Here is a 25,633-nt window from a genome sequence, read left to right on the forward strand (position 1 = left end):
AACAAGAGGTCTAAGCGTACATTAGCATTTGTCTTGTCTCTCTGGCATGAGAACAATTTATGTAATTTAATGTTTCAGAGTATTCTGACACATCAAACAAATGTGAAATAATTGACTCAATAGAAATATCAAGATGATTATTTTTAAAAGGAGCAAAAGATAGTAAAAACAAAAAAAACCCAGCAAAAGTTAATAGCAAGCTATTCATAAATGCACATTTCTTACCCAGCATTTTGACAAAATTTTGTGTGATATTCTGTTCTAATACTTTTTCCACACTCCTAAGTGTGTTAACTCTGAGAGAGCCACCTTTGTTTCAGGAATTTTCACCTATTCAGGTATTCCTCCATTTCTTGACACAGAACAGACTTTCTTGCCTTCACATTCTTTTAAAATTCAAAACACATTAAAGAGAAGACTGTGGCAGTCAGGCAAAGGAGGCTTAGATCAGCTTTTCATACAGTCTATCCTGATAAAGGTGGTGTTTCCTCACATTGCTTTCGTAAAAGTGCTTGTGTCATCAGCCTCTCAACAGTCAGCATGTCTATGGATCTCTTTCAACCTTACCATCAAGCTTTCATTTGAAACTGGTATTTTATGTTGTTCTATCAGCCTTTTATTATGACTTTAAAGACTACATTCCTCCAATGAGTTCACACTTGAAAAAAAATCAGTGACCACTTGTGGACATCTTATGGACAAGGTTTTGGGAGAACAATGGTAGTAGAAGAGAACTTTGAGTAGAAGGATTAGATTTAGATAGCAATTTTGTCTTTCCATTTTTAACTTTTTCTTACATAAACTTAAACCAGCAAATTTTATAAAGGAGAACTATTTTAAAAGCCTTCGGAGGAAAATCAGGAAAATGATCCCACCCTAATGAAATGAGAGCCTTGCCTGAAGCTATGCAGACATCAATTTGGTAGGGCCTGTGTACATGAAATACTCCAAAAATTAATTACTTATCTAACTAACTAACTAATTAACTAATTAACTACATTTTTAAGAATTTTGAAAGGAAATTATTGTTCTGTGTATACCTCCTTAAATGATACTGCCCTACAATGCTTTCTTTCTACTTTATATTCATGTAAGCCTTAAACATACATACCTGAATACTTAGATACAGGCATCAACATTCTTTCAAATTCAATTTTCACTTTTTCCTTTTTTTTAATTCAGCCTCTTCCGAAAGCTGATTCCCAGGTTGCTGCAGGAAAGGACTATTTAACATCAGAAACACACTACCAAATTTAGTAAAACAGCCTTAAATATTCATAGTAAACTGCAGAAAATGGCTTCAGAAATGCATACCTATTCTATCAACATAACATGGTCTCTGTCAGAAGCATAAGAATATTTTAAGTAGACCTATTCTGTGCTGCTTTCACCCCAGCAGTAGCTGTGGTCAGGTGAGCAAGGCTGTCTTAGGACTTCATCTAAATCCTCATAATCTCTTTTTGCCAGTAAAGTTGATTCCTCTCTTCCCTGTTTCTGTCCCAGTACCTAAAAGTTTGATCCAGGTTATCCATCTGGTCAGCTTGCATGATGGGAGACACCTACACACTATATGTACATATAAACCGCCTGCTGATATGAGCTACTTTGATTTGTTATTATGTGCATTCGTATTCTGCCATGCGCAATGTTAAATATTACCCTAAGCAAATTGGAGCAGAAAAATTCTCAGTTGCCTTGTCCAGGAGCAGTGAGCACAGTTCCTCAGAACACTACAACCTCTGGTAGCTTTGAGCAAATAATTTTTTCTTTTTTGCCTAAGGTTTTTGCCTCAGAAACTGTGTAGTAATATTTCCTTTACCTAAAACTCTTCCTGTTTTTGTCTTCATACAGTGTAAGCTCCCAGTGCAGGAAGCTTCTTGCCATGTCTTTGACTGGAACCGGAATGAGGAAACTCTGCCTCACCTTCAACATTTTGTGCACTCTGTTGGAATGATACTAAAATAAGTGCTAAAAGTAGTTGGCCAGTTCTGTTGAGGCCTTTCAAACGAATATTATTTTTGGCTGTTTTCAGCTTTTTCTCATTGTGCAAGATGGTATGTTTAAATGTTATTAAAATAAATTATTTTAACAGTTCCTGTATAAACATACCTAGTTACAAGCTAAAACATGATTTTTTATGTCTAGGGGGCATTTCCAGTAAGAACCGATGTAATACTTCTGCTTGTGAAGCAGACAGGCAAGGTAACCTTTGTCACCCCTGGGCTGTGCTGCAAAGCATATCTTTGTGTCAACAGGGTAAGGTGACGTGTCCTCATCATTGATGCAAGCGTTCTGGCAGTTTGGAGAACTACAGTTTGCAAAATCAGAAGCTAGCTTTGTGATTTTCACTTGGGGTCGGATGATGGGAACAGATACCTCACTTCAGATGAACAAAAGGAAAGAAAATCAAATTTAAAACGAACTATGTTTCTGACGTATTTTCTACATGTAGAGAAAAGCCAAACCTAATACGTATTCTGACCAAAGGCCAAACACTCAGCCTTGGCTGCATATGCTTGGCTCTCATTGTTGGCAGCAGCAACTCTGAGTATATCGAAGGTCAGAACTAAACTCTAATTTGAGCTTAGTTCAATATAACCACACGTTTTCACCAGCTCCACCTAAGTCTAATAAAGTAGAACTTAAGCCATCATACCACTGATCAATGTGTTTCATGTATAAGATGCAGAACTTCATTTAAATAAATGGCAGCCCAAGGAAATGAAAGTAGGTGTAAACCAAATTTATGCCTTGCTGCACAAAATGTAGAAATCCCAGCCATTTATCACAGTGTAGCTTAGTTATTCTGAGTGCAAGACAGTAAATCTGAAGGAATAAGAGATGTGCTAAGAAACCAGACGTTAAATCTACAGAAGCAGAAGCAACTGATGGGTCAGTTTAAGTCAACTGTTGCCTCAGCTACACTGCAAAAGCAAACAATCTTAATCCTTAAGTGCTGAAGAGTGCTGGACATTTCCAGTTCCATCCAAGAGAAAAGTAGACAAACTGTTCTCCAGTCCTTCTACCACTGAGAGGAGTGTTTTCCCTTTCCTGCTGCCTTGAATTAGCTTTGCATCCTCTGTTTCATCTGTGCCTGCCATGGCGTCAGACTACAGTGAATCTTCTTCCAGAACATCACAGTTTTTGTTCCATCCTCTGTCTCGGATATACCTTAGGAAGATGACTGTATGAAGCACAGGCTTTGACACACAGCTGCTTAGCTGTGCAGGGTCTGAAGTAAAGGTCAGCTCGAGCTCCATTCCAGCAGAAACTATGCAGGACAGCTGCTCTAGCTCTGGTCATACTTCTATGCATCCTATGAAGGCAGTCATGCAGGAACTAATGTTTATATTTAGTTCTTGAATAAATTATTTCTATTCCCTTGTTTATAAACAGGCATATATACAATCTGTATATACAGATACAGATACAGTTCAGAGTTGGTTTGTTGTAGGCACATTTGGTTGTGTATAACAACCTGTCCTAAAATGGCACATCTCTTATTCTAATTAATTTTTTTTAAAAAACCCCAAACTTTTGGAAAAGAATCTTTCTTGTCCATTTGGGATGCACTATTCAATTCACATCCCTAGGACAGGAAAAATTACCCCTCAGAACCTTCCCAGTTTGCTTTTCTGTGCATATTTAGTTTAGCTGCATTTATCTGTTTAGAAGGTAGAGTGCATTTAGAAAGTAGAAAACTAGTACCGCCAAGGAAAGTATAAAATGTTAAATAAATCTGAAGTGTTTGCATGCTATGAAACAGTTTTTAAATTTCTGTCTTCCCAAGTGGAAGTGGAGATTTACGTGTTATGATGTGACATAATATGTGCTCTATTTAAAACTGTAATATGACTTTAAAAGTTCTACTACTAAATGAGAAGGGCTAAGACCTTAAACAAGACAGGCTTTGAGTAAGAGCCAAATGTAATTTTAATGTAATGTCTTCCAGCTGTTATAGTGCAACATACCGGCAGATTCTTTCCTGTTAGCTGCTAGGGTTCATGTTACCTTTAAACTTGAGCTGTGCTAGTCATGTGGGGCAAGGTTCTACTTCCCTACTCAGTCATGGTCCCACTAGTGTGATGATAAATCATCATCATGGCACAGCGATGAAGATGTGTAGCAGGGCTCCTCCAGAAGGTACGGAGCATTCTGTTTGCACAGACAGCAGACCTGGCTCTTGAATTCTTTCTTGCTTTCCTTAGCCATATACAACCTCTGAGAGTTTGATCTTAAGCATTAAAAGGGCTCCCAAGAAAAGGTCTTGCAGATACGGTGACTTTTCATTCTGAAATGAAAATGTCTTCATTATTTCGTTTTAACGATAACAGGAAGGGATTCTACAAGTACATAGCAAATAAAAAACAGACTAGGGAGAATGTAGGCCCCCTCAGGAAGCTCTCGGGAGAGCTGGCTACCCTGGATTTGGAGAAGGCTGAGGTTCTGAATGACTTCTTTGCCTCGGTCTTCACTGGCAAAGGCTCTGACCACACCACCCAAGTCTTGGAAGGCAGATGCAGGGACTGTGAGAATGAAGACCTTGGGCCCACTGTAGGAGAGGATCTGGTTCGAGACCATCTTAAAAATCTGAACGTGCACAAGTCCTTGGGGCCTGATGAAATCCATCTGTGGGTCCTGAAGGAGCTGGCAAATGAAGTTGCTAAGCCACTGGCCATCATATTTGAAAAATCGTGGCTGTCAGGTGAAGTTCCCAGTGACTGGGAAAAGGGAAATATAACCCCCATTTTAGCTTTGATATAACCACCACTAACAAAGAGGGAGAGAGGCATGACAGCGAATACTGTCAGTTTGGTACATTTGTTTAGCAGGCTTGAAATAAGATTCAGTTTGAAGGTGGTTGCAAAGAATACAGTAGAAGTGTGGAACGAAATACATCTTCCACACTAAATGTGTTGTTTTTTCTGTCCATTTAAACCATCCACTCTGCTTTGTCAGAGCTTCTCCAAATAATGAAATTCCCTCTCCTGCCTGTAGCCCATGGTGCATACAAATAAGATGAAGGTGGTGGTGGTAAGAAACTAAGATAGAAAGTCAGGGGAAAAAAATGAGAGAAAATAAGATGGAAAGAGGAAAAAAGGAGGAAATAAAACCAGATTATGAGCTAATACTACATTCCCACAGATCCAAGATCGTGAAAAATAAGGTACAAGCCACATCAAAACTGCGCTTTAAAATGCCTGGCTTATTTTCACTGCTTTTACTCCAGTGATGAATTACTGGTCAGCATCCAGAAAAGAAGACACCCTCTTAACCTCAGAAGACCTTCATCCATAGTGAAAAATATAGCTGCAGACCAACCAGTGTTCTTCATTGAGTAATAATGCTACTTGCATTATTGGCATAAGGCAAAAAAGTGGAGAAAAATAAGAATCATCTAATCAGAACTGGAGGGGAAAAAATGTGTCTGTATGGAAAAAGGTAATTTCTGAGTTGAAAACTAATCAAGAAAGAAGCTTGAAATAGTGGAAAATAGTAAACAAATTCCTGTGAGATGAACTAACACTGTGCCCTGCACTGAAAAGTAATTGAAAAGTAAAGAAAACAAGGGTTTTGGAGCCAGAACATGACAAAAACCATCACAGAGTCTCAGATCTCAGCTAGCCCACACACTTGTAGTGCTAGGTACCTCTTGGAAGAACAGTCTGTCTCCTTTTCCACTCAGGAGAGGTCACAGGAATTTATAAATGACAACTGCCTCTGCTGAAGAGGGCTTAACAGGTATAAAGAACATTACTGCGCTGGTGCTGCCCTTTGCAAACCCCCAAACATCAAAACTCAATGTTACATCATTAGGATAGAGATCAACACCACTTAATTCAGTTCTGCTTTGTGGAGTCAATGGTAAAACTCAGATTTATTACAAAAGCACTTGTCTGAAAAGCTTTTCTGAACTTAATCGCTGTGTTATTTTGCAAGTTTCCTGTCAATTCCCCCCCCCCCCCCCCAAAAAAAAAAAAAAAAAAAAAAGAAAGGTTAATATTACTGTTCTGTGTGAAAATCCCAACTCCATCGTTCCTGTAAACCAGCAGATAGAATCATAGAATGTTTAGGATTGGAAAGGACCTTAAGATCACCAAGTTCCAACCCCCCTGCCATGGGCAGGGATTCCTCATACTAGACCATGTCACCCAAGCACTGCCAGGGATGGAGCATTTACCACTTCTTTGGGCAACCTCTTCCAGTGCCTCACCACCCTCACAGTAAAGAATTTCTTCCTTATGTCTAACCTGAACTTCCCCTGGTTAAGTTTTAACCCCTTACCCCTTGTCCTATCACTATAGTCCCTAACAAAGAGTTCCTCCCCACGTCTTTACAGGCCCCCTTCAGATACTGGAAGGCTGCTGTGAGGTCTCCACGCAGCCTTCTCTTCTCCAAGCTGAACAGCTCCAACTTTCACATCCTATCTTCATACGGGAGGTGCTCCAGTCCCCTGATCATCCTCGTGGCCCTCCTCTGGACTTGTTCCAACAGCTCCACATCCCGCTTGTGTTGGGGGTCCCACATCTGGATGCAGTAATGCAGGTAAGGTCTCACAAGAGCTGAGCAGAGGGGCAAGATCACCTCCTTTGACCTGCTGGTCATGCTCCTTCTGGTGCAGCCCAGGTTGGCTCTCTGGGCTGTGAGTGCACACTGCCGGCTCATGCCATTTTAGACATAAATTTCTCCTGAGATGAAATCCTATGTGCTCATTGTTTCCATGTGGGATGTGCTTGAAACTCGTCCATCTTTCCTAATTTTACTAGCTGATCTAGTGCGTCTTGCAGAAAGAAATAATGTTTTGTCTTGTGTAAGTCTCTAGGGCATTATTCTTACTACTATATGACTTATAAAAATCAGTTACAAGGCTGACCCTATTTCAAAGACCCACCATGATGATCACCTGTAAGTCATTTACCTTCCTTGGTAGGAAACTTGCCTCTCTGGAAATGTGATGCCAAAGGATGAGTGTATCGAAGCTACTGACAACTGTGGAAGAGCCAGTGGTAAACTAAAAGTTACCTGAGAAAGAACCAGAAGAAACCCAAGAATGGAACTGGCCTGTGTGTGAGGTCCTGTGCCAGCACACAGATAGCTAGCTAGTAAAGATTCTGTGCTTAGGAGAAATGCCAACAGAGCTGCAGCATCCTGAAAGCATTTAAGACCCCACTGTGTACCTTAGACAATGGTCCAGTGAATATGCTGTAGCAGATCTCTCTCAATCAGCAAAAAAAACCAAGTCCAGATATACCATAATTCATTCAAATTAGATGGTGATACTTGCTCCTATGATCCATGATGTCCCCACCCTTTCAGACAAGTTGATGTACTTTGGCCCCTAATAGGAACTTCATGTATTTACTGGACAAAGATAATTCTCTTCTCAGAACTCATAATGCTTGGTATAAGCTATTTGCATCACAATAACATGGGTAGTGATAATATTGAGAAATCAGCACTCCTTTCAACTACTAAGTCATTGCCCTTTCACCAATTAATAATTCCAGATCTTTTCTAAGGGAATGTTTCCTAGAATCCTTAAGGGAATCTTACATGGGGAAATCTGATGTGATCTTTGGAAGCAAGGACTGAGTTGATCAAAGGCTTCCATAATTTTTTTTTTTTTGTAGTAAATTTTTGTGTAGGCAGCTCAAGTCTTGGAACCTCATGATTACTGCCATTAGGACTACTTGGTCCAAGGTCATGACTTTTCCTTCTTTACTGCATGGCTCCTAATGCATGGCTATTTAAATTCTGTTTACTTGAATATGGGATCACTTCCATGAACCCAGAGCATGGGGCAGTATGTAGGTACTTCTATGTGCTGACATAATGTGCTACTGATTTTCATTAGTGCCAATGCTTTTCATTAGTACCATTAGTAAGCTGAAGCTGATTCAGGCCACTGTATTACTTCAACAACAAGGCTAAAGCACCTGTGTAGAGGTTTAAGGCAAACACTACTAGTTCCGAGTTGTCATGTCAGTGAACAGACTTGGTATAACACCAAAATGTTTTCTTTCTTCTGATCCTAAACCTGAAGGAGGTAGCTGACAGTTGAAGTGATTGCTGCTTCCGTGTTTATTGAACGTGACCTGACACTTTCCACCTTGGACCAAGGACAGCAGAAAGTATGTGTAGTTCCTCATGAACTCTGGTGATTTACTGCTCCACATGTAATAAATCTGGAATAAATTTCAGTGTGTCCTCATATGCAAAGCTGCGGACTGTGATGGCTCAGAATCAGCTTCAGCCTGCTATGAGCCTCCTTTGGAAAATGGGATGGGCAGATAGGTAGCTAGAAGTAGCAACTGCTTGGCCTGTCCACATTAAATCACTGGTGAGTCTTGGTCCTGCTTGTTCCTCACTGAACTGTACAAATGTCATCACACAGTTAATCCTAGTGAGCCTTCAGTCCACAGCAGAGCCTGAGACTGGAAGCAATCTGCTATGTGGTATAGCTGGCTCTCCACAGAGGTTGCAAGCCCAAGCTTGTGGTGCTGTGAGCATCCATTCATTTGCAATCACTTAGGTTTTTCCAAGTGACTGTGAGATATCCTTTATAGCTATTCAAATTACAGAGAGAAGCAACTGTTTTAAAGAAGTGACTTATAATTAACATAGGCATTTAATGACTCCGTAACTCACTCATTTACTTGGGATCCTTTTAGTAGCTGCTCCACAGGTGCAAATAAGGGAATTCCAAAGGCAAATCAATATTTGGGTCTTGTTTTATTTAGAACTAACTGGTTTCCAAAACTCCACCTTTATTTTAGTATGAGTCTATGGAAGGAATTTTCCATTTGTTTGGGATAGTTTTCAGCTCTGTTGAAAAGACCTCCACAAGTGTTTGGGACTTTCTGACTATGAAAGATGTTTTTATTGAATGTTATGATTGTGACTTCAGTCACAGACTACTATAAAATATTTAGTGTTATTTCATTTCCTTTGGGAATGGGCTTTCCATGTAAAGGACCATTTGATATTTCCAGGTCTCAGTTCAACCTTTTAGTTTTACAACAGAAGTGCGAGCTAACTGAACTATAGATGATCTATAAGAAGTTTTACTCTCTCTATATTTTAGCTCTCCACCCAAGGTGATTTTTTTTTTTTTTTAGGCAGCAATAGAAATATAGGCTGGCTATATGTACTGGAAACTAACATGGGTTTTGCAACACTTTTGTAGAGCTATCTGCCCTGTCTGGCACAAGGTCACTAATTTCACTGTGTCTCAATTCCCTTATTATGAAAGAACTTGTTATTAATCACCTGACAAAGGCTTGGTACAGTAGGAATAAGTATTTTTAGGACCACAGATGTTGAAGAAGTTGAGGCTATACAAGTTACTTGGGCATAATTTAGCATATTTGGTGTATCAGAGTCTAATTCTCTAACACCTATAATGTGCTTTCATGATTCATGGCGGAATGGGGCTAATGGTATCATGTTACATGTAAGAAGGCAGCAAATAGTTTACATTCTTGTAAATGTAAATTATGTATTTCATTTTCACTGAGAACCTTGAGTACTTTTCCTGCCTGGTTTGAGAAAGTTTACAGTTGGAATATTGCAATAGCCTGCAAACTGCCATAACCACTGTGTTATCAAAAATTCCAAGTTTGGGAAGTCTGTGAATGACTTACTTAAGCTGTTCTTTCAAGCGCTTCGTGCCAACAGAGTAGGGCTCAAATTCAGACCAGAAACCTTAACACAAAGGTTGTATTTTTTCTGAGATAGCAGAACCTCAAAGTAGATACAACAAATGAAATTACCTCCTTAATCTGAGTTTATGTTGTGATGAAGCAATGAAGTGCAAAAGCAGAGAAACATGCTACTAGTTTTAATTTATGCAATGATGTAGGAAGACACTTTTCCTCTCACACTTGCCTGTTGTCTGGAAGCTCTAGTACTGCGTACTCGTGGCCAACATGAAACACTGGAAGTTTAAGCTTTTCTCAGGCTCATAAGTAACCACATTCAGGGAGGGCCACAGTTTGAAATCTCAAGCAATAAACATAACCAGGACTAAACACTCAGTCCCAGTAAAGGCTTAAAATAAGAGCCATTGTTTCAACCAGTAAAACATTGTAAGTCTGTTGATGACAGCATTGCTGTTCCAACCTATACTGGATAAAGTTCTAGCCCAAAAAGGTGATAAGGCTTCCTTTAGCCTCTGAGTTTAAACAGGGCTATTTTGCGTATTTCTTTTGAAGCAAGCTTTTACAAATGCATTTTCTTTCCCAATGAATATGCTAGGTAAATAGTCTCACATCAGCAGTACAAGGCCCATTCAGAGCCCTACCCTACAAGAGAGGAATAGCTATACACTGTGGGTTTGAGTGCCTCCCAGGAGGTTTATCAGTATTCCAGTGAAAGGGTCAAGCTATGGCTTCTATAACTGTATGTAACCAGACCTCAAACGAACTTGATCTTTGTAGTAGCAACAGGCTCTCAGCATTTACAGGGTAGTTCTCTAATCTCCAGAGCTATTCCTGGTCCTCGGGTTTGCCTGTCCTTATGCTGAGGACATGCACTTTCAGGGCCGTCCTCAGTGATTGATAGGACATCTCTGCCCCTAGCACGAAGCATTCACAGAGCTGTTCTGCAGTTCTCTTAAGGGCAAAGCTCTGTACTTGCCTGCAGGTAGACACAAGGGAATAAACATTTTTCTGCATGCTTATTTCATCAGAGTGCTTGTTGCAAACAAGTGATGTGCTACAGGGGCTGGAGAGAGGCTTTCTTTTTCTGGCTCCTCCTTTCAGTGGCAGTGATTTACAAAGAAAATCAAACACTTTGCATTCACAGTGTGATTTAAAAAAACCTCAACAAAACAACCAACCAAATAAAATAAAAGTCAGAGATACTGAGGCTCTGAATCTGAATCCTTAATGGGAGCAGAGAACTGGAGGTAGACCTTGTTTTGGATCAGAAGTTTTGCTCTCTGGTTGGGGAATATATTTTTCACTCATGGTAACTTTATGATTCATGTGTATCTCAGGGAAACTGGACAGATCAGAGCAGCATGTGCCACATAATCCTCTTATGACATTTTTCAAACGATTATGAATTAAGTGAACAGGTTAATGAAGTTGCATCTTCTAAGAAATGCATTAATTCACATTTAGCCATCATGTTTTACAATGTTCTTCACCATTGCTGGTAATAGTTGGCTAAACTAAACCTGGGAGACCACAGGGCCCTGCAAGAATATACATCTAAAACAAAGAGCTACATGGGCATGAAAATTAAACCAAAGCATGGGTCAGGAAACACTTTATCTTTGTGGTTCAGAAAAGGATCTTTTTTTCCTACTGGGAAGTGAAGTGCGAATAAGAGTGATTTTAAAACTGTACATTCCTCTGAACAGGAGGGAGGCACACCTCAGATGTCAAGAAATTAGTCTTTAAGAGGAACCAATGTACTTATCTGTCTCTACTGAAGGTTTTTAGGAAATTGGAGAGTAAAAGCAAACAGGAAACACATCTGTAAAAGACATAAGATGTTTCATTATTTGTTAAAAAATGGCCCAGATATTTCTTGAGTAGCATGCAGAAAAGATCAGTTAGGTTAGGAGATCTCTATTTGGGGATCACCCATCTCTGAAGAAAAACAGTGCAGTGTAAAGTACCCAGAGGATTCAAACGTTTGAGATCTAACAGTGAATAAAGCTATATGGGCTAAAAGGGTCAGAGCTGGTCTTGAAAACTTGCACAATCCGTCCATGGTGGTTTTGGGTCCTTTACCAGACAGGCTGGAGCTACTGTCCATCCCAGAACGTGAGAGACTCTGACATTTAAGGACAGCAAAGTCTTTCATGAGCTAAACTGGTAAGAGCAGAATACATAGCATGGCTGAAAAATACTGAGCTTCATGTCACTCTCCTTTTCTCTGCAGTCACTGTAGGCAAGTCACCTCTTTTAACCTCAAGAAGGCTATAGTCTTGCAACACAGCTTTCTGTTGACCATGAGAGGAGTGTGAAAAAATAATATATGGATTAGCTGGTGAATAGCACATCTTGTATCTTTGTGGTTTAGGGAAAAAGCTTTGTAATGGAAGCAGGGTTATATATAGGGTGGATTTTGATTCTGCTGTGTTCCTCTGTACATCAACAGTAAAGAATAATAATGCTCAAACATCAAGAGACTTAACAAAGTGTTACCCCGGCAGAAGAAACAAATCGAACCAATTAGTGTATGCCGAGTTAGACTCAAGGTTCAGTTATCTGAAAGAACATTAGAAACTGTTTATGCAGTTTATTGCTCTCTGAGCAATGATTCCTGTTAGGGGCTTCAGAGCTCCCTACATTCATGTCAGTATGGGGAGACAAAAAGCTGCTCACCTGCTAGTTATACAGAGGTGAATATTCCCAGAACAAGTGTCCTGAGTTTCTGTGAATCTTGTCCTCATCAGCCACAGCTACAAAGGATGCAATAGCATTCCATTCCCCAAAGAATCCCTGTTGTCAGCTTTTCCCTTGCATATGGCCTATGCCTTCCCAGGGACTCTTTGCTACAGAGCCTTCCCATGTAAACTATGATTTTGATAGAAGACTTTTCTTCCGAAACAAAGCCAAAATGACCTAACCTTTTTGCATTTTGAGGAATTCATGTAAATACTGCACTTCAATCCACTCCTGGCATTACTTTGTCTTGCTATGTTTTCCTACTGAAGCTCCTTCATTGAAATCTCAGTTAATGTACCAGATCATAGACTGAATTCCTCCTGCTGTTGCCAGCCTGAATGATTTAGTAGTATTAATGGTTTAAGGCAGTATCTCTTACCACTTATGGATCTTAGCTGTAACCCAGGTAAATGCTGAACTCTCTTCAATTTACAGTGAAACAGCTCACTACTACCTTCTCAGATGAAAGCATATGAAGCACTAAACATGTTCATAGCCCGGTGAAAGCTAATAGTCACATATTGCTACCGCATCAGTTGGCCAGTTAGCACTGTTTTAAAGCTCAAGGACTTCCATATGCTAAAAAGTTTAATACCTTGGCTGTTCACCCATAATAACGTATGAATATTATTTTGTTCTTATGTTTTCTATGTTTTAAACCAGCACAAGTTATGTGAACATATATGTGCAAGTGAAAAGGTGACTATTTCTCATTGTATCAGTTGATACTTATGAATTAAATACTGCTTTTGGTAGATACTAGCTTTGTGCTTGTGCTGTACAGAGCACAAGATGCATAGGTAGTGCTTAGGGAGTGGCAAAGGTGGTGGCTGTGGTATGTGTTCTAAGGATTCTAGACTCAATCAGGCATTTCTCTCAAGGTTTCCTGTATTTGTGTCCTTTATGTCAGATAGGCTACCCCTTTTTGTTTCTGTTACTGCACACATAAGAACATGGTAAGTACCTTGTTCTGAAACATTGAAATTCTTGTATTATTTTACGCAACATATGATACCATGTTTACCATGGCTAAACAGTGTTTGGGACAGCTTGGGTAAATAATTATGTTCTTTTTTGCTTTTATTTCTTCTGTCTCACTTGCTGGGCATGTGTGTGGCTAGCTGGAGAACTGTCTAAATTTTTGTATCAATGGGTCTTGGTACAGCTAGCCGTTGTTATTGCTGCTAGGCCTCTTGGCTGCCTCTCTGATCTCTCCAGTTCGCCTGATCTGACTGAACCTGTGATATACAAGCTGTTTGGCTCATTCTTTAATTTTACCTAGTAAGCAAAACCATGATAAATATGCTATATTTGAAACTAGTTAAGTGAAATGGCTCACTTCCTGTGAGAAGGGGGAGGAGAGCAAGAGGTAGTGTGTGCAAACTGAAATACAAGGCATTCTGTCTAAACATAAGGCTTTTTTCACTGTGAGGGTGATCAAACACTGGTGCCCAGAGAGGCTGTCATGCCTTCATCCTTGGAGATAGTCAAACCCCAACTTGACATAGTCCTGAGCTACCTGCTCTAGGTGACCTTGCCTGAGTGGGATGGCTGGACTGCCAGCTTCCATTCACCTCTGGTGCTGCAACACTCCCGTAACAGTTCCAGCCATGACAAATTAAGATGCTCCATCCCAATCCTTGACAAGATTTTTCAGGATCTGGTTCAGAGTGAATGAGACAGAAACGTGCTAAACCCTGGGGTATTCTGTATCCCAGGGAAAGCACAGCGGATTCTTCGTGTTTGCAGTGCCACTGCTACTAATGCTTCTTCCAGTTTTGGGCTGCACGTTACCTTGACCTGTCTTTCGCACAGACTCCAGGTCCACCTCATGCAGACAGTCCCCAGTTACTGCTGATGCTTATCTCTGTTCTTTTGCCTTTAGGCCCTCCTTTTCCTTCCACACTCCCTTTCTCCATCTTTCCCCTCTTGCCCCTGGCCTTCAAGGAGTTATCACAGCCCAAGAGCACAGGTTCATTTAAAAACTATGATACTGCTCAAACTTTTTATTTCACTTTTTTTTTTAATTTGACACAGCCTTCCTGGAAATATTTACTCACAAAGTAATATTTTCCATGCTTGTCAATATGGAGGGAAGTATGTGACATCTAAAAAGGATATTGTTAAACTGCTGCTGGAGTAACCTGCAGTCACCTATGAGACTAGGAGGCGAGCTCCATGTTCTCTACTTGTCGTATGTTATTAGCTGCATTAAATATATAGACAGAATATATATAAAAATATATATAATATAATAAAATAAATATAATATAATATAATATAATATAATTAATATAATTTATTATAATCCCCGTGCAGGCAGCTTTTCTGATTTTGGTATGTTTAATTAGAGATGGTTCTTTCCTTACAACTAAATCTGGATGATAAAACTAAGCATCAGTGAACTCAAACGCAAAACTCCCACCAACTTAATTGGGATCAGGATTCTTTGCATGTTTGAAATATTTCCAACTTTCTAAAGCCTCTTCTAATAGTGCATTGCTTGGAAAGGACTTAGATGTTCATGAAGAATGTGGATTTTCAGAAAGTGTGATGAATATTTTAGTTGCCAGGAGAAAAAAAGCTGAAAACTTGAAATCTGTGAACAAATCCAGTTTTATTTCAGTTACCTTCTTCAGTAGCTATATGGAATATGCTGGAAACTGGACATTAGCTGAATTAAGTATGATTAGTCTTATTAAAAACCTAAATCTCTGCCCAGTTTTGAAAATCATTGTGCATGAAGCATTTCACTGCTCCTATTTAGAGCAAGATCTGACAAATAAAATTCTAAAAAACAAAAAGTAAAAAATGCACAAAACTATTAAAATGGCGTACAGCACTAAAACCTAAAAGGCTTAATTAAAAAAAACAGGAAGCTGCTGTTAGTTGTATCTAGTGTAATCCCCATAGGCACAAGTGACTGGAAGCTTAGAAGTTTATATAGTTATTAATTACATTGAGAGCATACATACTGATGCACCTATTAAGTAGTGTCAAATGATGTTTATAAACCCTATTTCTGATATTCGCAGTGTGGTATCAGAAGTGGAATTAAAAGGAGGCTAGAATCAGAAAACAAACTACTTAATTCTGACAAAAGCCTAAGAAAAGGCATCTAACCTCTCAAGTAGTTTATGGCACTAGTTATCTTAGTGTCCCATAATCAGCATTTGCTCGGGGGAAATGCGGATGGCTTGGAAGCTGCCCTAGTGTACTCCTATGTACAAGGTATAGAAATATAGCTGGCTGCTAGCCTTAGCCATGCAAGTCTTCTGTCCCCAGTTAAACATTCAGCAGGTCTCACGCAAATGCATGCTGGTGCTTCTCAGTTGTTCTCCTGTGGCACTGCTGTTGCCTAAAAGGAAAGAAGAGAGGTAACTGTTTTAGGGAAAGAGACAGACACCACCTGCCTCATTTTCTCAGCAGGGGCCTTAATTCCCAGAGCAGCTCAGTACCTTAAAATACTTAATGCATTTATATTTAGTACTACAGAGCTTGATAGAGGACACCTGAGAAAGTCACTCTGTCCATTGAGTCTGTGTGACCACAGGTAAGCCCATGGCAGAAGGGACAGTGGAGGAGTGCTTCCTCCTTCAGACTATCTTCTCTCCCCAGTACTTCGCCCTACTTCATTTTACAGAAACTGCTTGAAAATCCAGCTTGGAAGACAGGCTGCAGAAAGAGACCTCCTACCCCAGCAAAATTCTGGGCAGTAGGAATTGATGTGCTGTGACATCCAAGACAAAATCAGTTTCCCATCAGTGAACTTTCACATTGGTGTTCCCATGGCTTGTACCCAAACTGTGTAAATAGTTACTTCTGTGGGAAGTCCCTGGACATGCTACATACCATAATAATTAGTAGGCCTATATAATTTATTATGTATTTACTGGAGAGTTAGTTAACTAAGACTTCATTGTGGCCAGAAGCCACTAGGGATTTAGCTGTGTGGTTTACCTGCAAAAAAATTTATGACAAAGAGCAAGTACTGAACGTGCTTTAGGTAGGCAGATATTTCACTCGTAAAGCGTAAAATACACCAGTATATTTTACATTACTCTTTCTGTGTTTTTAACTTAGAGCTCTGTGTTTTCCTACATCCTTTTGAGATCTGGTAAGCAGAAGAAAATTTGATTTTCCAGTCAGATTTCCAGAAACCCTCACTGAGACCAGAAGGTTTTTGTAGTGTGAAGTCATTTCAGGCAGCGGTATGGCTCAGACTCAGTACCTCTTTCCCCCTTACTGGAATTCCATTTACAGGAATTCATGAAAGAGACACAATGGCTAGGATTTACCTCCTTCCTGAAAGCCAGATCTGGTTTCACACAAAAGGTAAAAGCGCTGCTAGATAGTTACACATCAAGAGGAAGAAAATGGCCCAAATCAAAACATCTGGTCTTGCTTGTTATTGGACATACCTCGTATTTAATAAATACTTAAAACAAAAACAAAGCAAGCAAACATTGAACTCTTGCATGAATTTTGTTCAGCATTTTTCCATGTTAATTTTCCTCTAAAATCTGAATTACAAATTTAAATTTACTTTCTCAAAGACCCTTCAAACTCGGGAAGGTCAAAGTTTGTGTTTCAGTTGTTTGGTAAATCATGTAACGCGATAAGCTCCAAAGAAATAATCTACATGGTACTTGTCAATTATGTAGAACTTCAGCTGTGTCTTACTAAAAGCTCACTCTGGGAAACGCCCGAGCACTGAATTTCTGGCTTCAGTGAAAGGTGAAATTGCTCTGTATCTAACAAAACCAAACAGTCCTTGAACGTCTGTGGCTGAACATCAAGAATCTGTCTTTTCTTCCTGTGTAAGTAGTTATGTTTCTCAATGCATGGAAGAGCGCTAAAAGAAACCTGATTAAACTCTCCCAGATGTCCTAGCTAGTTTCCCCAAAACCAATCTTAAGACTGCTTTTCTATCCAAATAAAATATCCCGCCACTGCTCAAGAATGCAGCCGATAGCCAAAAGGCCTGCTTTTACTCTCAGAGAATGTCTTTCTGTGTCAAAGTTTTTGTTTCAAAGAATTCAATTAAATCTATTAAAAATTCTTTGCAGTAGGTTACAAGGTTTTGAACTAATGACTTGAAATGCGCTGCTTTTTGGCAGAACAGTTTTGGCAGGAAACGTTACACATGACTTAAGCTGGCCAAAACAATGTATCTGCTTCACAGTTTTCCATTGGCTGGCTTGTATTTACTATCATTTTCTGCCTGAAGATACTTAGCTATTGACAGAATTCTCAGTAATCCCCCTCTCTGCTTGGAACTGATTTCCTGCTGGTGAAGGGGAGGAAGCTACAAAGCAGCCAGTTCCACACGGGGGAAGTGCAAACCAACAAATCAGGTAGTATTGGAAACAAGTTTTATGCTGGTCCTAGATGGGGATGCCCCAGGAAAGGCAGGGCTGCTGGACCTTCCTTCTGCCTGTCCCGGGGCACTGGTGCTCTGCCCTGGGTAGGTAGGAGGACAGGTCCTCGCCCTTGTCCCCACAGGGACAGATAGCACAGGGCCAGGTGGGCAGCGTGTCAACTCATACTTACACAATGAGTCCTTTCCCCAAACTGGCTGTAGAAGGTCATCTTGACTTTGTGCTTGTGTCCAGTCCTCTGATCAAAGGTGTTACAGCTGTCAAAGGGCGGGCTGTACAAATGCAGGCTAACGGCAGACTCTGTGTGGCTGATGTTCTCCACACGGTGCAGGCCAATGGAGTCTACACCAGCAAGGACATGAGACAAGAGGCTGTGTTACTGAGAAGATGTGATGAGGTCTCAGACACCTGGAAAACTGCTTTCTGAACAGAAACTTATAAGCAAGCCCCTCAGGCATGCCTGCATTTTTATGGGCAACAAGTAACTGAGTACAGTGAATTTGACTGCTGTTCTCCAGCACAGATTCCTAAATGCAGTGGTAATTCAACGTACGTTATTGCTCTCCATACTTCATGCAACTTCTGGATTATCTTCTACAGGATAAAGGCCAACAGAAACCCAGAGAAACTTAAGGAAGGGCATGCTGTCACTAGTTTTCTAGCTATCACTCCCAAAGGGCTTCAAGTTTATTTGCTTTCCCAGGAGATGCTGCTGTTCCGAGGAGGAAGCTTCCTCCAAAAGCAGGAAGGTTTGTGTTTCTAAAAATTAGCAAGATGTTTTACAGGGAAGAAGTTTTCGTACTGCCAGCTCTTAGCCTGGAAACAAGGACATCAGTCAAATTAAAAGTCAGCTACGTGTATTTGGGGTCTGCACTTCTAGACAGAGAAGTAATTGTCTTCTCTACAGGCATCTGTTTCCCAATTAATCCTTCCAGTTTATTAGTTTGGAGAACAGGCTTTTCATTTGTCTGCTTTTTTGACTAAGGTGACAAATTAGTAGTGACTGGCATACTTCCAAGCTTAGCTGAATAGCAAGTATAACTGAACACATCTGTTCACTGTCTGTCATGTGGTTACTAACGAAGTAACGGCACATTCTGTGATGGTGGAGTAGAAACCGAGCTGTTACATAAAAATGTAAGGTATGAAGAATCACATCTATGAAACAAATAATTTCCATTCTACACTGAAGTTGAGTTTTTGAGTTACTTAAAAGACCTGGAATTTAAACTTATGACCCTGCTATAAAAACAACTAAGGCCTTTGTACTTGAATTAATAGAATTAATATGCTATATAATACCTGGACCTGTATAGTGCAACACAGGCATGATACTCTGAGAATCTTGAGTACACTCTTAACTCTGATACGTTTGAAGTGTAAGCCCTAAGTGTTGTTAACATAGTTTACCTAAATAGTGGAAAATAGGGGAAAAAAAGTCCTAAATCTGTGCTCATCCAGTGGGAAACTCAAATAAACACTGTGGGTTCTAACCTTAAATATAAATTACAGAGCAATCAAGAAGCATGCAAGAGAAGCATGAAGGTCACCCACTATTGAAGTAGCTCAGGCCATCAACACTCAGTGTTTTCCTTCTACTTGTTTTACCTGTTTCTTTGAAATCAAAACATCTGTTACAAAATATGGCAGAGATCCAAACCGCCTGAGAGAATTGGATACCAAATTTGTTTAAAACAACCAAGGAATCTTTAGATCAGATGCACACAGGGTGCAATTGCTTGCACTGGAAAGATCTGCTTAGGCAGGAAAACCCAACTGAGTCTGAGAACCCCTGTCCCAAGTAATTTCAGAGAGACATTAGGGACACAATGCTGAAGGCTGCTTGGTTTAGAGGAGATACCCAGCTTATATAAGTATCAAGCGATTGCTGCAGTGTCTTAAGAGTGAGTTAAAAGAACATGGTTTTGTTTGGTTTACTGAACACATTTGTGTAGAATCTAGATAGTCACATTCCTAAACTGTGCATAAAGCCATTAGTATTACGCTGTTAAAGGTAGGAAACTAGAAAGCAGATGAACTGTTCTGTTAGGAATAAGTCATGGATCGGCAGTTGTCAAAACAAGCTTAACAACTTACCATTAATGTAGGCACACTGATTTTCCCTCAAAACTCGTTCTGATTTCTTAATCATTTCACCATTCCCTTTTTTCTCAGGCCATTCGAACAGAGTCTCCTTTAGATTTCCCTGGAGGATCTTCATAAAGCAGTGTGAGTCGGTGTGATCATGGATGCTGCTATACACCCGAAAGGAATAACCAAACTCAGTGTGATGTACATAGTCAATTTTAGTACAGCAATTTCAGGACAGATGGTATAGCATATTGCATATGGACACAGCCGTAGAATCAAGTGCTGTTGCACACAGGTCATGCACAAAAGTCTTAGGAAAAAAACATTCCAACACAGTCGCTAAGGCATGCCTACTTAACCTACTTAAAACTCCTATGGTGGAAATGCATTGTGATAAGCTCGCATACAGCAGCACTTGGAGGAGAGTCAGATGTTGTTCAATCATCTATGGCTTTGCACAGAGAAATACAAAGGAAGCCTGGAGGAGGGAGGAGGACAGAAAAAGTCTTCAGAACACAAAAACTCTCAGTGGTCAAGAAACAAAATGACCTCAGGCAGAGGCTGGTATAAGCTTGCAAGTATACCTGATATTTGCAGATCCTAAACTGTGGGAGAAATGAGCTACTTCTGCTTAATTTCTATGGTCTCCTTACTGCTGGAGTGCACAGACATCTGTTGAGTAAAAAAAAGTGCTGTACCTCTTGCTCTGGTAGTACTAAGTACAACCAGCTCCAGTAAGCTGTTAATTTCTCTAGTTTGGCAAAACATGAACAAAACAGCAGGATCTGGTATGATTTGTCTGCTTGCTTGATCTGAAGTATGTTTTAATTGCTACATTTGGAGACATACAGGCTAGATAAGTAGTTCAGGCTTGTTTGGGCATTTTAAGTAGAGTCCTGTTACAGAAGTCAATGTGATTAGAAGAGAGAGCCCTCCACTCATCCAGGGGGACAGAAAAGGGAGAATTTGATTCTCCCAGAAATACAGTGCTAATGGGTTTCAGTCAAAAACTTGGTTCTTGTTCATTACTGTTTCCAGTAAACAAATGTGAGATGCCAAGAGAGCAGAGGTTGCTTCAGGCACAGAGCAATTCACAAATGCCACATTGTCACGCTCCTTCCACAAGCCATGAGAACAACCTGATCCTCCTCATGCAGGAAGCAAAACCAACTTGTGGTCTTAGTCATAGAATCATAGAATCACAGAATGGTTTGGGTTGGAAAGGACCTTAGGATCACTCAGTTGCAATCCCCCTGCCATGGGAAGGGACGCCTCACACCAGACCATGTCACCCTAAGATCTGTCCAACCTGGCCTTGATCACTACCAGGGGTACCAGGGGTGGAACATTAGCACTTCCTTGGGCAACCTGTTCCAGTGCCTCACCACCCTCATAGTGAAGAACTTCTTCCTTACATCCTTATATTCTTCCTTATATCCTTCTGTCCAGTTTAGCTCTAGCAAATGCTCATTCAACCCAAACACAGCTTGACATAAATTACAGGCTTTGGGGGCATAGCCTGGAAGGATTAGAGGTGATGGGGTCAATTCCTATATGCCTCTGAGTATGACATCATGGCATCCCCTAGATAATACTGTAAATGCTCAATTGCACGCTCAATTAAAACAAACAAAAAAATGGTCCAACATCTCATTAGGTTTTCTATTTATATGTGAGAATAATAAGTCAAAACCTGCAAGTTTTTTTATTCCATATTTTATTTTAGCCAAAATTTTGTGAAAGACCTCCAAGGGACAGATCCTGCCCTCACATTTGTAAGACTAAACAACGTAGGATACCATCTGTGTATACAACTCAGGAGGCCACATCAGCAGTGTGGTCCATTTTGAGAGAGGTGTGATGTGTGAACCTAAAGAAAGCCATGTGCTCCTGGAAAGGTTTTCTCTCCTCACAGCCTGCAGTCCTGACCCAAACCTACCTTTCTCATCTTGTCATAGAGGCAGAATTTAAGCACCCTTACAAACAAAGAACAAAGACTATGTAAATACCACCAAGTCCTGCTTCTGCAGCCAAGTGTTGCATGGAACTGGTTGAACAGTCCCTGCTACCCACGGAATCCACTGTATTTCTGGGACTAAAAAATTCCTCTGACAGAGGAGAAGGTTAGATTTGGTAGAAAACCAAAAGAGTGATCTAAAGATGTCAATGACATACAAACCTGCAAAAGATACAGCAAATATTCAGCACTGCTATACCAATACCTCTGCTTTGATTCCAGATGCTTTCCAATAGCTTTCAAAGGGCTGATTATTTTTCTCCTTTTTATGACAGCGAAAGATACGGTGTCTTTTTGTCTGTTTGCTAAACCCATAGTCTTTGGATACGAACCTGCCATGCCCTTCACCCCAGCACAAGATCATTAAGTTGAACTTTCCATTTCCACTGTCCACAAGATTTCTTGTATACCTGAAATACAAAGTGTTTGCATTTTACCGTACTGATATGCCTACAAAAGACAAAATCATACAAATGTTTATGAAGGAAGATTGTGATGTATAAGAATGCTTTTTCTACCTTTTCTTGAAAGCCAAGTTGTACTTGGAAAAAAAAACAAACTTGTATTTTGAACTTCATTTTTTGGTAAGAGTTCTTTTTTCTGGGGGAAAAAAAGTAATTTTGATATTTTATAATCATATTGCTTTTGAATTACATAGACTATTGGAGTCTGGGAACTGTGAGTCTGAGACTAGGGTGGTAGACAGGATCAAATCAAAATAGTTGTTGAATGAAGTCACTTCAGCATCTGGCTTATAATTAGAAACAGAGGCCTGCAGTGGAACAAGAAAAATAAATGGTTACATTCTTCTGCATTTCCTTTTCAAATATTCTTGGCTTTCCTTCTGTTATGCAGCACTCATTTGTACAAAGCCAAAAAAGAAATAAGAGGTTGGGCTTTTTGTCCATGGTTCTCCTAGTCTGATCCTGAAAGTTCTGTGTCTTGTACTGCAGCATTTGTGTGTTGATAAAGCACCTGTGGGATAACTTCTGCCAGCATCTACTTCTAAACAAAGTTTATCACTACAAGATTTCCTAAAAAGATTTTTCATGTGCTATCTTACAGGTGGCATAAGCTTGGTTCTGAATGCTTTTACCGATAGGGATATTCTAGACTGTGATTTGCACTCAGGGCTTGCAAATATCTTTAATAGCAACATCTTACGTTTGTTCCCTTTAGGGAACACCCCTGCAAGCCTCCCTGGGTTGCTGCTTGTCTTGTTATACTGAAAGGTTCACTTGAGAAGGGACTGGGATTTTGCTCTACACATTACTTTCTGTAGTGCAGCTCTTCTGATCTGGGGCTGGTGCTTCTAGATGTTTTAATGCAAATAACCCAGTTGGACCTTCTGATTTCATTTCAGCTTTAGTTATGACTATTTGCACCTTACTTTGCCAAGTAAAGCAAACACACTGATTACAGGATGCCTCACTCTCAGCTAGGAGATGCAAGCAGGGCACACAGAAAGGGCACTGATGTCAGTTTTAAATTAGTTTTCCCATAAGACCACTCTATTTTACTCAAGATAGGAGGCTCATAACAAATTACTTTAAAAGCATAACATGTATGTCTATATGCTGCCTTTCACCTCATCCACATTTTGCTCATATTTTAGGTAGACATATTTTCCTGTGATGCCAGAACATAAGCAATCAATTCTGGCATTTTGACCAAACCTTTCAAGTGCTGTTATTTCTGTATGGGCTCGGCTGGGGGAATAAAAAAGAAAATATGGCTGCCATACATACTTCTAATGTTAGCACACTTTGTTTTTCTGATTCTTAGTTTCCTGCGTCCTGCTGCAAATTCTGTGCTTTATTCCGAATGGAGGATAGCAAACACGAGGTTAAAGAAGGCTAAAAAAGTCAAGCCAGAGTGATGGTTTCATGAAAGTAAGGCTAAAAGTAAAAGTTTGGGAGTTTTTTGTTGCGGTTAGTTTTGTTGTTTTCTTAACGAAGTGCTCAAATAAAATATATTTATATTGAAACCTGAGACGGGGCAGTCACCAATGGCCGTGATAAATCAGCTGTTAGCAAGTCCGAGTGACTCCAAACCCCCGCGGGTATTTGCCTCACTCCCGGCAAACAGCAAAAATCCCCAGAGGAGTAAGGGGCTGCAGCGTGGGGCGCGGTCGGCTCCCGCCCCGCCGGTGCGGCAGGGCACGCACCTGCTCCTCTGCGGACACCGAACACGCACGTCGGTGCGGTCTGCTCCGCGCCCCGGCTCGCCGCGCAACCCCCGCGGCATGCCGGCTCTGCTGCGGTGCCGGTGGGGGGTGTACACGTGATACTGCCGGTAGCGGGTGCGGGGCAGCCACCGCCCGCGCCCGCCGGTGCTGCAATTGGCCGCTGCAGCCCCGCCCGCTCCCCGGCCCGGCCCGGCCCCGCCGCTGGCCACCGCGGACCCCCCCGGGGGCCTTTGCCCTTTGCCCATGTCGGAGCGCTGCCGGAGGGGCCGTCGGACGGGTCGGGATGGGGAAGAGGGTGGTAGTGGTGCGTCTGCTCTGCATCCCCTAGGTCCTCCCTCTCCGTTCGCGACTTTGCCCTTCCGCCAGCTCCGCTAGCACGGTGAGCGGCGCGGCACCGGAGGCTTTCTGCTCCGGCGTGGTTTGTACCTGTACTGGTCGAACTGAGCGTACTGCAGCCACTCCTCGGGGTTGCTCTCGTACGACTCCATCAGCGCCTGTACTTCCTCCACGCAGATTTTGTCCTCCGCGAATAGCCGGTGGAGGATGCGGATCAGCTCCTCCAGGCTCTGCGCCTTCCACATCTCCGTCTGCACCGGCTGCTCCATCATCACCGGCTGCTCCATCACCGCCGGCAGCTCCATTTGCACAGGCTGCTTCGTCGCCGCCAGCCGCTGCCCACGGCCGGCCCCCGCCACCTCCCTTTATGTACTGGGAGGCACGGCGGGAGCCTGCCACCGCCCCGGCGGGCGGAGGGGCCAGGCGGCGGCGGGCGGGACCGCGGCCAACCGTGCCCGTCCCCGTCCTCGGGAGTGGGGCCACCGACCCCGGCGGGCGGGGGCACCCGGAGCCGGCTGCAGGGGCGCGCCCCTCACCGCCTGCCTCTGCTCCTGTCTCTGCCCTTGCCCCTGCCTCTGCCCTTGCTCCTGCCTTTACCCCTGTTCCTTCTGCCTCTTCCCCTGCTACTGCCCCTGTCCTTGTCCTTGTCCCTGCATCCCACTCTACCTCCTTCCCGGACCACAGCCAGTCCCTCCAGCGACCCTGGCAAGGCTCGCTTTTCACATCGTGGGTGGGCGGGGAAGCGTTTGGTTCTCTGGTATTCCCCGTGGAAGGAATATGGCCTCGCAGATCTCCCTCTCCCTGCCAGGCCTCTTCGTGTGTGCATTTTCATCTGCTTTCAACAAGCTTTGGGGCTTAGGAAGTGTGGTCCACCGCTGCCTCCGTTGCTTGTATCACAGAGGAGGAAGCTTTCAAGCAGATAAGCTGCAGCAGAGAAGTATTAATTTGAGCCCAGCCTTACAAAACTACACTTAGAAGCTTCTATTTAAAAGCAAAACAAACCACAGTGGTATAAAAGTATCACAGAAAATTGCTGCTGGAGGTTACATAATACAGCCTGCCTGTGGAAAGTGCTGTTCCTTGAAAACTGCGCACTCTGCAGACAGGCTACTGTGGCCTGTCATTACCTAGAAATGTAATGAATGGGACAAAAGGAGTCAGGGGGTTGGAACTAGATGATCTTTAAGGTCCCTCCCAACAATAACCATTCTTTGAT

The 25,633-nt window shown here is 41.6% G+C and overlaps 1 protein-coding gene across 2 annotated transcripts; it reads right to left on the reverse strand.

The window, feature by feature from the left end:
- Positions 1-15,002: 15,002 nt before the first annotated feature.
- CDO1 (cysteine dioxygenase type 1) lies at positions 15,003-24,829 on the reverse strand. 2 transcript variants are annotated; one of them, XM_057430838.1, is made up of 6 exons: positions 24,508-24,829; positions 22,226-22,303; positions 19,883-20,040; positions 17,948-18,127; positions 17,685-17,694; positions 15,003-15,755 (listed from the first exon to the last, which is right to left on the reverse strand). In XM_057430838.1, exons 1-6 carry the CDS (start codon positions 24,720-24,722, stop codon positions 15,698-15,700), a joined length of 699 nt encoding a protein of 232 aa, XP_057286821.1. In that variant the 5' UTR covers positions 24,723-24,829; the 3' UTR covers positions 15,003-15,697. The 2 variants fall into 2 exon arrangements, with proteins under 2 accessions (XP_057286821.1, XP_057286820.1); XM_057430837.1 differs by lacking the exon at positions 17,685-17,694 and having other exon boundaries at positions 15,003-15,762; positions 17,958-18,127; positions 24,508-24,818.
- Between the last annotated feature and the right edge of the window lie 804 nt (positions 24,830-25,633).

This window comes from Pezoporus wallicus, unplaced genomic scaffold, assembly GCF_028554395.1.
Source record: "Pezoporus wallicus isolate ANWC-B61680 ecotype Strahan unplaced genomic scaffold, APGP_CSIRO_Pwel_v1 contig_7000, whole genome shotgun sequence".
Lineage (NCBI taxonomy): Eukaryota > Metazoa > Chordata > Aves > Psittaciformes > Psittacidae > Pezoporus > Pezoporus wallicus.

Coding starts and splice junctions, on each gene's coding strand:
- CDO1 (XM_057430838.1), bottom strand. CDS start 24,722: ATGGAGCTGCCGGCGGTGATGGAGCAGCCGGTGATGATGGAGCAGCCG. Junction 22,304..24,507: donor GCTCAGTTCGACCAGTACAG/GTACAAACCACG, acceptor TTTGTATTTCAG/GTATACAAGAAATCTTGTGG. Junction 20,041..22,225: donor TGGGGTGAAGGGCATGGCAG/GTTCGTATCCAA, acceptor TCGGGTGTATAG/CAGCATCCATGATCACACCG.